Genomic DNA, 12,309 nt, shown 5'->3' on the forward strand with positions numbered 1-12,309 from the left:
AGAAATGCAGAATCTTAGGTTTACTGAATGACAATCTGTATTTTTACACCGATCTGATCCCCAGGTCACTCATATTGAAATTTGAGAAGCTCTGTTCCAGTGGTAGGAGATCATGCCTGCATTCTGAATTTGTACTTTAACTTTGCCAAATGTTATGTAACATTAAACTCTACCGAAAATCAGAGTCAGAATACTTGGGCTCCAGTGCAGAGTCTGACAACAATCAGTTGCTGACTGGCCAAATTGTTAAACGTGCCTGGGTGTCTATTGCTTCATCTGTAAAATAATGTAGATTTAGTCCTCTTTCAGCTCTAAATTCTGGAGTTTACCTTGCTCCCATACATGTGCTTTATCACCACTTCTCATCGATTGAAATGACATCTTTCTGTCAACACTCACCAAATGTCTTCTAAACCCCAAAGCCCACACTGTTTCGTTCTTTTTTGAACTTGTATTATACTTTCTGTACCAACACTTTATTAGTTTTTTCTAGTTTTTGATTTACATCTTTTATCCCGAACTTGGGGGCATCCAGACTGTGCACTTATTCTCTTATTAATTTTGTCATAACACAGAACACATAGTGGATGCCAATAAATCTTGGAAGATTGGATGCCATATTTTGAGACACATAGAATACTCTCAATCTCATTAATTTATTTTTAAATTGGTCATGTTAAGCCATATATTTCATAGTGAGATAAATATGAAGTATGTTAAATTAAGCTATTCACATAATGTAATATAGGCTCTTAAATGAATAAATTCTAGTTGTTATTAACTCAATAGAAGGATGCAGGAAAAGAAATGTATTGAATTATCCTGCCTCTCAAAATTTTCTTGCCTTTAGTAATAATATGTGTGTATATATATATATATATATATATATATATATATATATATGCGCCATGTCTAGCATGACCAATTATACAAAATCAATACTGTGGTGCTCACTTGGAGAAATAAAAATCTAAAAAAATCTTAAAATGACAGAGGATATAAGACTCCTGTGTTAAAGACAAAAGGATATTATTACTCACAGCATAGCAAGCAACATTGGCTTCAGCATATTCATGTCAGTTCCCCTTGCTAGCAAGTCCCACAGCAGCAAAGTATGGTCCCAGGTGAATATTTTCACATGCAGTGGGCTGTGTTACAGAAAAGACACCCCAAGCTTAGAGAAGCTGAATCTTTTTCATTGAACTCGATGCATGTCTGCCTTTCATTCTAGAGAAACACATTATTTTTTTTTTATTCTGGGTAGTAAGTTTGTGTATATTTTGCTGCAAAGAGAGACACCAAATGTATATTTCAATTTTTTTTTTTCCTAACCAAATGTCTGGAACAAATGGAGTCAGTGATTAGTTTCAAAAGAAGTGCAGGAATTCTAGCAATCTATTGAGAATTGTTTTCCAGCAGTCTCACTCTTGATTCTATATAATACTAGAGGCCTGGTGCATGAAAATTCATGCACTGGAAGGGGGGTCCCTCAGCCCGGCCTGCCGCCTCTCACAGTCCAGGAGCCCTCAGGGGTGGGAGGTGACCCGGCGATCAGGGGAAGGCAACACCCCCATCACACCTCTGCTGCTGCCACTGCTGGCAGCACAAGCCTCGGCTGGCCCTGGTTACCTGAGCCTTGGGCGGCGCTGGGCAGCTGGGCAGCCACCATCCAAGGCTTGCCTGCACCTCAGGCCAGCCCTGGGCAGCTGGGCAGCTGACATCTGAGGCTTGCCTGTGCCTCAGGCCGGCCCTGGGAGGCTGGGGACTAAGGGGACTGGGGGACTCTGGAGGCAGGCGCACAGAGTGGCTGGACCTGCCTGGGGGCAGGCCCGGCTGTGCTGCATGCCTGCCACCCCAGCAGGGCTGAGGGGACTGGGCGCCACCATCTTGTGGCTGTGGGCGCCGCCATCTTTGAGGGCGTGGCAGTCAATTAGCATATTCCCTCCTTACTGGCTGTGGGTGCCACCATCTTTGTGAGGGTGTGATGGTCAATTAGCATAATTAGCATATTCCCTCTTTATTATATAAGATAAAGATCAGGAATATTTCTAAGGGCCATTCTATTAAAATAACATTCCTCAAGCTGTGCAAAGTTACAACTTCTTTGTCATAAGGCAGGAATTTGATTTTGAGGTCAAATCAGAAATCCTTAAACTCTGGGCACAAATCATTGAGCAAAATGTATAAGCGAATGTCATGAGGGCAGCCATGGTTGGAAGTTGGGAAAAGATGTTTGCTTTTGGAGCCTGAGTCTGAAAGCATGGAAAGGTTCTCCTGACCAAAGAGTCCTCACTTTCCTTGCTTGGGAAATAGGATTTTGCTCCACATTTTCTGGCACCAGGTCACGAGTAAGGCAGGAATAGACATTTTACCCAAATCTCTAGCTGTGTTTATGAGTATTCGCAGGGAATTGAGTCCTAGCCATCTCACTCTCAAACATGCTAGACCAGGCACAACTTAAATAAACCATGGTTTGGGCATGAGCTGGAACTCTGAGAGAAGCAGATGGCTGTTAAGCTCCTGTTTGCCTGCCTCAGACCCAGGAGGAAGAACCCAGGGATTTGAGCAATTACTCATCTTAGATTCCCAGAATTCCATATAATTTGAGTAATTAATATTTTTCCTGCCATGTATTCCAATTAAAACATTCAAGGTAGCCTTATATTGGGTAAAAAGTTTAAATGCAGATTTTGTTGTAACTTTCCACTGTAAATTCTTTAATGGGAGGTCAGTGGAGGGGTAATCTGAGTTTAATTTTTAACTTTACATATTAAAATGGTTCTATTTTGCTCATGTCTTGTGAGAAATCAATTAAATATTATTTTTCTTTTTTTTTTATCAGTTACTTACAATGCCTCTTTAGATGCTATCATTTCCAGCACAACCAACAAAACAAACACTGTGGTTCTGGCTTGGAGAGAAAAATCAAAAAAGCATCTTCAAATGACATCTTTCAACATTGCCCAGGGCATTCATGCTTTTGATTACCACTCTCGGCTCAATTTAATTGGTACGTAAACTAAATTATGATAACTATGAGGGCCTCATAGATAGTCTGGATGCCTATTTGTATGCATGAAGCCTCTTCACCTAGTTGCTTTATTGCCAGAGAGACCAACTTGAGAAGCTTACATTTTATTGCCTGAGAATGTCTGATAATGATGCATTATGATGCGCAGTGTATAAGAGCTTTACTGGGGTGAAAATATGAGAAAGTGCCCCAATGCTTTAATGAGTGTTTTTATTAGCACTGGTAGGGTAGTAAAGTGATATACAGAAGACAGTTTGTGCAGTGTCTGCTATTCTACCATCATTCTAACACCTCCAAAAGCTTAACCCCCCAAATACATCATTTTCTTTGCTACCCATTCCCCCACCCACATACACACATGGACTTCAAAATGTAGAACATTTTCACCTTTCAGAATACAACCTCTAATAGTTTTGGAAAAATCTCAGGTTATCCTAGCTGCAGTTTATTAAAGGAGAGTTTTTCTTTTGATATACCAGAACATATTTTAGCTGTGGAAATAAGCTATACAGGTTTTCAGGCATTAACTGTTTAAATATATAGACATTTGAAAGCTGAGGGTTTGGTATGTATGCTATTAGATCAAACATTATAAAAAAAAGTGAGGCACAATTGAAAAATTAATAGGGTAGTTATAGAGAATGACCATATATGGTCTACAGAAGGAATCATTTTAACCCTCATTCAATAACTATCATTCATATGAAGATAGACTTTTGGCTCTATCAATAGGTACTGAGTATCAATTTAGGTACTGAGTCCCTACATTTCCAACAATAATAGCTGACAACTATAGTAAAAGATACTCAGAATATGAATTTAGGAATCTTCCAACATTAAACTTTCAAGGAGCATTGTTGATTTATTAGAGAATGCTGGAGGGGTTGGTGAATTGACTTTGGAAGGACTCAAATATCAGCCATTTCATTGATTGATTGATTGCTTAGGTCAACCCCTTTCCACTGATGACTGTTTTGTACCTGGCACAGTGCTGACAAAAGGAGGGTGAATAAGCTCAGCTCCAGTTGGCCCTATCTGAGGGCACAACAAAGAATTCTCTTCTGGTTTCTCCATAGACCCAAAGAAGCACTGTGGTCCCTGCTCTTGACATGCTCCCTGAGTACAGCAAAATTTATATTAAAAACTACCTTATTCTCTCAATTAAACAAGTCAAAAAGCTAATTGTGCTTGTTTGCTTGTAAATAATCATTTACATGGCAATGAAAATAATTTATTTCTTTATAGTTTTTTAATTCATTTGGAAACTTTGAATATTGTTTAGTGCTTTCTTACTCCTGGGATAACTAATATGATTATGTTCCTAAGCTGTGTTGGCTGGAGGGTGGAAATATAAGGACTAGAAAGCAGGATTTTGTCCCCACCTGTTTGGGCCACTGGCTGCTTCCTAAATGGTACTTTCACCTCATGAGCACCCCTTCCCCCTGCTCCCTTGGTTTCAGCTATTTGTATGATAGAGCTCCTGCCCCATGAGCCTGGGCCATTGGGCAATGACAAGATTTTCCATCTTTTGAGACTGGCACTTGTCTACAGATATAAGATACATTCATTTCAAAAAGAAAATGTGGGCTATTCATGTTATTAAAAACATTTTTTTCTTTCTGATTCTGATTAGCAACTGCTGGCATTAACAATAAAGTTTGCCTTTGGAACCCCTATGTGGTCTCTAAGCCAGTTGGTGTTCTTTGGGGTCACTCAGCCAGTGTAATAGCTGTCCAATTCTTTGCTGCAAGAAAACAACTTTTCAGCTTCTCCAAAGATAAAGTAAGTAACATTGTACATTTACGTAATTCTGCTTCCCCAGTTCTACCCAAATCTATCGTTGATCCTCAATTACTCTGAGAGATGGTTTAGATTTTAAAATACACTGGCTAGCTACTATGTCTTTGAAAATTTATATTTGCAAAATATACTGATGTTCACATAACAATAGTCCCAGGTAGTGGGGCAAAGTATTTCATAAATTTTTTAAAAAACCATATACTCATGAATTTAATTCATATGATTGAGCTCTTAATAGATCATATTTGAGAGTTTCAAGAGTTCTCACTAATTCAATGGAAGAAAAACAGAAATGGGGACTAGGAAATGTTCCTTTGGTGAGACACAGCCAATTAGCTGTTGTTGCTTCAATATTGAAAACTCAATAAGCAAGAAATTAAAGTTATTCTGAAGAATGTCAAGTACATTAAGAACATTTCAATTAAGTATATCAGTTCATTTCTATTTGATATTGGTGGGATATTTTAAAGATGATGGAAAAAACATGGCACTGGAACCAGATAGTCCCTGATGAATTCTGACCACATTATTTACTACTATCTCCCCTCAGGAAAACTTCTTAATCTCTAAGAATCCATCATTTGTTCCTCTGTAAAATGTCCATTTTACATGATGCATGACTTCTAGATGTAGTTAACATGTGATAGATTTCAATACACCTGGTTGTGAAGAGAAGGGTGAACAATAGGCTTTGGGGGACAGCTTCTGAGACTCTTCCAGTGAATCCAACCTTTTGTTTTATTCTAAAGTGCTATGTAAAAACCAGAAATTCATCTTCAACTCTTAACCTCACCCCACCCATAAATCCTGCCAAATGAGCATATTTTACTGTGTACCTATCACATAAATCCTCTCCCTTTCCTTTCAGCTTCGCCAATCAACTGCTAATTCCTGCCACCGTTCGAATTCCAAATCTCATATTCCTTTGCTCTAAATACTACAAAGCTTTACTAACACATCTCCTCACTTTAAGATGGGTCTGACTTCAATCTCCTCTCCATTAAGAAAATTTCTTCAACCCTCGTCTTTTCCCTTGATCTAACCATCAATTCTAAAATTCTCGCTCTTTTATATAAAGCCCCAACCCCCAATCTACTTTACTTCCGGCTTTCCTCTTCCATTCATTTAATGCTCCAGCCATATCAACCTCCTGGCTGCTTTCACTGTGCGGTCTCATGGCTGTGCAGCATGCTCTTTCTTCTGCCTTCAGTCCCCTCTCCTCTATGACCAATTAGCAAATTCCTAGTTGTCCTGGAAGTTTCAGACTTTTTGGAGTCCTTCATGCACACCTAGGTGTTTCCCTGCACTCCCGTTGCACCTGTGTGTCCCTCCTTAGAGTCGTGACATGTTGAACTGAAATAGTTATTTGCTTCCTTAAGCGGGGTCAGGATCTTTTTCCCTTGTATTCTATCACCGTGCTTGGCCCTTTGTAGTGTTTGTTCTGTGATCAGTTGTTGACAGCTTGAAGGGAAGACACATTACTGTGAATGGGAAATATCAACAAAACTCAGAGTGAAACCTTGTTTTGATGCCCTACTCAGATTTAGTTGTTTTATTTTTTTGAGATTGTTTAACATTTTGTTCTCACTTTCATTATTGAATTTAAGACAACCTGTCTTGAATACTCAAGGTTGTATATGTACATATTGTATTCTAGAGGCAAAGATTACTTGTGGAGTTAATCTTTGTGTTTCCCAGGGCCTTGCACACCTTAGTACACATTAAACACATGTTAAATACATAATATATAAAATAGTGTAATTGTCAACTAACTGATAGAATTTGTGAAGTTAGGGGCTAAGTCTTCTTTTGGATTGTGCCATGCATACAGGAGGTCCTCAATAATTCTTGAGGAAATAATACATTTAGTTATTAGTTAAATTAAAAATATCTATCAAACATAAGTATAAATTAAATACCAGATATTTTATCATTACAGAGTTCTCTGAAAGGTTTGATAACTTTAAACGCGAGTGAAAAAAAAATGTCCTTAGAGTCAGAATTGATTGTGTACAGCTATTATCAATGTTAAACCTACCTTGCCTCTTCCAAAGCACTTTTATCATTCTATTTTTGCTTGGACTTCTAAAAGCATTACATTATAATTAAGCTTGTCATGCTGTCTTTCACATTAGTCTGAATCCATTTCCCTTTGATAGATGCATATTAATCACAGTCTTTATGTCTTCACAACGAACAACAGGGCTTTCTGCTCTCAGGGTAAACCTCTGCTTTATTACCACAACATTATTTTGGGTATTTTATAGACTGGGGATAAATTAGGGAACAGGGAAAATGAAAGGAAGCATCCTTTTTTTAAAAGAGCCTTTGAGTGAACCATGTTTTGGTCAATGAATTACTAAATTAGAGGATTTTCAGAGCAAAGTACTATAGATCTAAATAATTTCCAACAAAAATGATCTGAGACCAGTTCTCTTTTGGAAGATTGCTCTATTGCCACTTTCCAGTGCCAATAGCAATAGTTATGCTATTGGTGATTTCAACTAGGAAATGTTGCACTAACCTGTTTGTCTTCCTTTTCCTTCTGTATCACAACCCCCCATCCTCAACTTCCCTCTGTTTACCCAGGAATAATCATTTTCATCTTGTCTTAATTATGTAAGTACATGAATGAATGCCCTCCCATAAGCAATAAGTTTATCCCTGTAGAACTTGGTAGCATCCTATATAATAAAGAGGTAATATGCAAATTGTCTGTCACACCCTTGCACAAATGGCTGCCCCCATGTGGTCAAAAGATGGCTGCCACAAGATGGCCAGCAGGGGAGGGCAGTTGAGGGGGACCAGGCCGGCAGGGGAGGGCAGTTGGGGCGACCGGGCCAACAGGAGAGGGCAGTTGGGGGCAACTGGGCTAACAGGAGAGGGCAGTTGCAGGTGACCAGGCCTGCAGGGGAGGGCAGTTGGGGGTGACCGGGCCTGCAGGGGAGGGCAGTTGGGGGTGACCGGGCCTGCAGGGGAAGGCAGTTGGGGAGGACCAGGCCAGCAGGGGAGGGAAGTTGGGGGTGACCGGCCTGCAGGGAGGGCAGTTGGGGGTGACCGGGCCTGCAGGGGAGGGCAGTTGGGGGGGACCTGGCCAGCAGGTGAGGGCAGTTGGGGGGGACCAGGCTGGCAGGGGAGGGCAGTTGGGATGACTGGGCCAACAGGAGAGGGCAGTTGCGGGGACCAGGCCTGCAGGGGAGGGCAGTTGGGGGGGACCAGGCCAGGAGGGGAGGGCAGTTGGGGGGGACCAGGCCAGCAGGGGAGGGCAGTTGGGGGTGACCGGGCCTGCAGGGGAGGGCAGTTGGTGGGGACCGGGCCTGCAGGGGAGGGCATTTGGGGGTGACCGGGCCTGCAGGGGAGGGCAGTTGGGGGTGACTGGGCCTGCAGGGGAGGGCAGTTGGGGATGATTGGGCCAGCAGGCAGAAGCAGTTAGGGGCAATCAGGCAGGCAGGCAGGCAGGCAGGCGAGTGGTTGGGAGTTAGCAGTCCCAGATTGTGAGAGGGATGTCCCCCAAGGGGTCCCAGATTGGAGAGGGTGCAGGCTGGGCTGAGGGACACCCCGCCCCGCCCCAAGTGCACGAATTTCATGCACTGGGCCTCTAGTTCTAAATAATTGTCCAAGTGCATTTTGTTTTGGATTCCAAACTGCCTCATAAAATGGCAGTCATGGAGCGTAAGGCCCTGCTGGAAGCCAGCAACTTGGTCATTTGATGGAGGAATCCCCATGGGGAGTGAGAGGATTTTCAGCCCAGGGGTTGATATTCCAACCAGGGACCTGATCAGGCTTTTCTATTGTTCTTAACCCTTTTCTCCTGGGTTACTAATCCTTACCTACCAGAAGCAGGTCATGCTGTAACTTAATCCTTTGTTTGAGGGTCTGATTTTGCCCAGGCAGGACCTGGTTTCTGTATTGTAGTACTAAGGTTGGGAAGGAAAATACAGTTAGACTTTTGTGTTGGTGCTTCCATCTTACCTGTTTGTCTTCCTTTTCCTTCTGTATCACAACCCCCCCCATCCTCAACTTCCCTCTGTTTACCCAGGAATAATCATTTTCATCTTGTCTTAATTATGTAAGTATATGAATGAATGCCCTCCCATAAAAATTACATATGAAGAACCATGTACCAAAAAAGAGAATATTCTTCCTACTTACTTCCCTTTCAAATCAATTCCTCTCTTCCTAAATAGCTATTAACAGTCGATGGGTATATTCTCATATTGTTTTATTATGACTTCATATGTTGTATTATTGTATATGATACATTTATTACGTATTTTATATATATCATTCTAATACAAAGTATTTTTTATTAGTTTTCTGGTAAATAGTATCACAGGAATCATATTTTTCTGCAACTTCTTTTCTCTAATTAAACTCTCCTAGAGATCTTACCATGTGAGTATACATAGATCTGAATTTTTACCTGCTACATAGTAATTTATAGTATGGATGGCCATAACTTAATTGTTTAATCAACTATGTATAAAAAAGACATTGTTTCTACTTTTTTACCTTTATAAACCAACTATCACACACACCATTAATACCTCATAAGTAAATTCTTTGTGATAAGTTTCTAGAAGTTATGCTATTGGGTCAACAGAAATGCACTTCTTAAAGAGTTTTTATAAATATTGGTGATTTCAACTAGGAAATGTTGCACTAATTGGAATACTCATTAGAGGTATATAAAGATCCCAGTTTCTCTAAGCTCTTATACCATTAACTAGAGGCCCAGTGCACGAAATTCGTGCATGGGGGGGGGGCTGTCCCTCAGCCCTGCCTGCACTCTCTCCAATCTGGGACCCCTCGGGCAGTCGGACATCCCTCTCACAATCCAGGACTGCTGGCTCCCAACTGCTCGCCTGCCTGCCTTCCTGATTGCCCCAACCGCTTCTGCCTGCCAGCCTGATCACCCCCTAACCACTCTCCTGCCAGCCTGATTGATGCCTAACTGCTCCCCTGCCAGCCTGTTTGCCCCTAACTGCCCTCCCCTGCCAGCCTGTTTGCCCCTAACTGCCCTCCCCTGCAGGCCTGGTCACCCCTAACTGCTCTCCCCTGCAGGCCTGGTCCCCCCCAACTGCTCTCCCCTGCAGGCCTGGGTACCCCCCAACTGCCTTTCCCTGCAGGCCTGGTCGCCCCCAACTTCCCTCTTCTGCCGGCTTGGTCACCCCTAACTGCCCTCCCCTGCAGGCTTGATCGCCCCCAACTGCCCTTCCTTGCAGGCCCAGTTCCTCCCAACTGCCCTCCCCTGCTGGCCTGATTGCCCACAACTGCCCTCCCTTGCAGGCCTGGTCCCTTCCAACTGCCCTCCCTTGCTGGCCATCTTGTGTCGGCCATCTTGTGTCCACATGGGGGCAGGATCTTTGACCACATGGGGGCAGCCATCTTGTGTGTTGGAGTGATGGTCAATCTGCATATTACTCTTTTATTAGATAGGATAGAGGCCTGGTGCATGGGTGGAGGCCAGCTGGTTTGCCCTGAAGGGTGTCCTGGATCAGGGTGGGGGTTCCCTTGGGGCGTGGGGCGGCCTGGGTGAGGGGCCTGTGGTGGTTTGCAGGCCGGCCATGCCCCCCGGCGACCCAAGCGGAGGCCCTGGTATCTGGGGTTTATTTATCTTCTACAATTGAAACTTTGTAGCCTGGAGCAGAGCCAAGCCTTCTTCTTGCTCCGTGGCGGCAGCCATTTTTTTGGATTTATGTATCTTCTATAATTGAAACCTTGTAGCCTTAAGTGGAGGCCTGGGCCTGCCAGGGTGTGCGGAAAGCTTGGCTTCCTCCATCACCGGGGGCAACACTAGCCTCCTGCTCTTTCCAGGTGTGTGGCTGCCGCCATTTCTGTTTGGGTTTATGTATCTTCTATCATTGAAACTTTGTAGCCTTGAGTGGAGGCCTAGGCCAGCAAGGGCAGGCGGAAAGCTTGGCTTCCTCCATTGCCGGGGAAACCCAAGCCTCCCTCCTGCTCTCTTGGCCGTAGCCATCTTGGTTGGGTTTATTTGCATAATTGCTCCTGATTGCCTGATGGGCGTGGCTTGTGGGCATGGCTTGTGGGTGTAGCGGAGTGAGGGTTAATTTGCATATTATTCTTTTATTAGATTATTAGATAGGATTTGTTCCTCTTTTTGTGAATCTGATGATAAAACATTAGTGTAAATTTTTTTTCAAATATTTATTGGCCATTTACATTTCTTGTTTTTTTGTGTGTGTGCATTATCTGATCATGTCCTTTATCTTATTAGCTAGACTTTGTCTTTTTCTCACTGATTTATTGTCTGAAAAATATTTTGATTATTTTTTATTTATAAGATACAAATATGTCTTTCAAGCTTATATCCTTTACCCTTGTTTATATATTTTTCTCATTAAAATATTTTCAATTTTTATAAAATTGCTTTTCTTTATGGCTAGGGATTATGTATCTAGCTTAGGAATGCCTTCCACACCTATACTTATAAAAAAATCCCTGTTTTATTTTCTACTAATACTTTTTATGTTGTAGAATTTTTTTTGCACTTAACTTTGTTGTTTATTTTTGTGTAAAGTTTTTATTTTCTACAAATGGATATCCAAGATTATTTTTTAAATAATTCCTCTTCCATTGCTTTGAAATGCTATTATTTTCATCATTTGAAGTATTGTATATGCATGAATTTGTTTCTAGATGTTTTATTTGTTCCATCAGTTTACATGTCTTTTCCTACACTAACTTACCACTGTTTAACTAGCATAGCTTTATTGTACATTTTGATACCGGGTAGGACAACTCCTACTTTTTGTGTTTTTCTTTTTTCAATTTTAACTATTGTCTGGCATTTTATTCTTCAAAATAAATTTTAGGATCAATATTTATGTTCCATAAAAACCATATTAGTATTTGAATTGGAATTTCATTGAATTTGATATTTTGACACCTTTAAAATATTGAGAAAGCACATGCTGTATTTACCCACTTATTCATTCTTTTAGCTGTTTTTCAGAAAAAAAAATTATGCACAAATTTTTTCCTTTTGTTTGTTTAGGTTTTCCCTCCATATTTTAGAAAACACCCTTATCATATATATTCTTAACTTTAAAAGGGGTGTTTCTAATGGGGGTGTGCCCACTTTCATTATAACCCATACACTGAGTTTTTAATTTTTATCATAGTGTTTTTTTTAAATAATTTTAAACCTGCTTAGCAATTTTAAGTAGTCTTTCATTGTTCATTTTTGGAATTTTGACTTTTAGCTCTTTAATTTCATATTATTATTTTACATTCTTATCTGATAATTTCAATGTCTGGAGTCCTTGGTGATTCAAAGCTGAAAATCGCTATTCTGGTGATTCTCCTTCAGGGTGACTTCTGATCTATATATATAAAAGCCTAAGCAACCATTACGACCAAAGAACCAGAACAACTCGTCAACCAGTCACTATGACGCACGCTGACCACCAGGGGGCAGATGATCAATGCAGGAGCTGCCCACTGGTGGTCAGTGC

The 12,309-nt window shown here is 41.3% G+C and overlaps 1 protein-coding gene across 1 annotated transcript in view; it reads left to right on the plus strand.

Moving 5' to 3' along the window:
- Positions 1-12,309, plus strand: part of WDR49 (WD repeat domain 49) — a gene marked incomplete at its 3' end in the record, with an annotated part of 152,809 nt that overhangs the window by 38,448 nt on the left and 102,052 nt on the right. The window contains 2 exon segments of the mRNA XM_080654711.1: positions 2,843-3,010; positions 4,665-4,813. Coding sequence (XP_080510837.1) covers positions 2,843-3,010; positions 4,665-4,813 — 317 coding nt within the window.

The sequence above is a fragment of the Plecotus auritus genome, assembly GCF_963455305.1.
Source record: "Plecotus auritus genome assembly, chromosome: 2".
Classification (NCBI taxonomy): Eukaryota; Metazoa; Chordata; class Mammalia; order Chiroptera; family Vespertilionidae; genus Plecotus; species Plecotus auritus.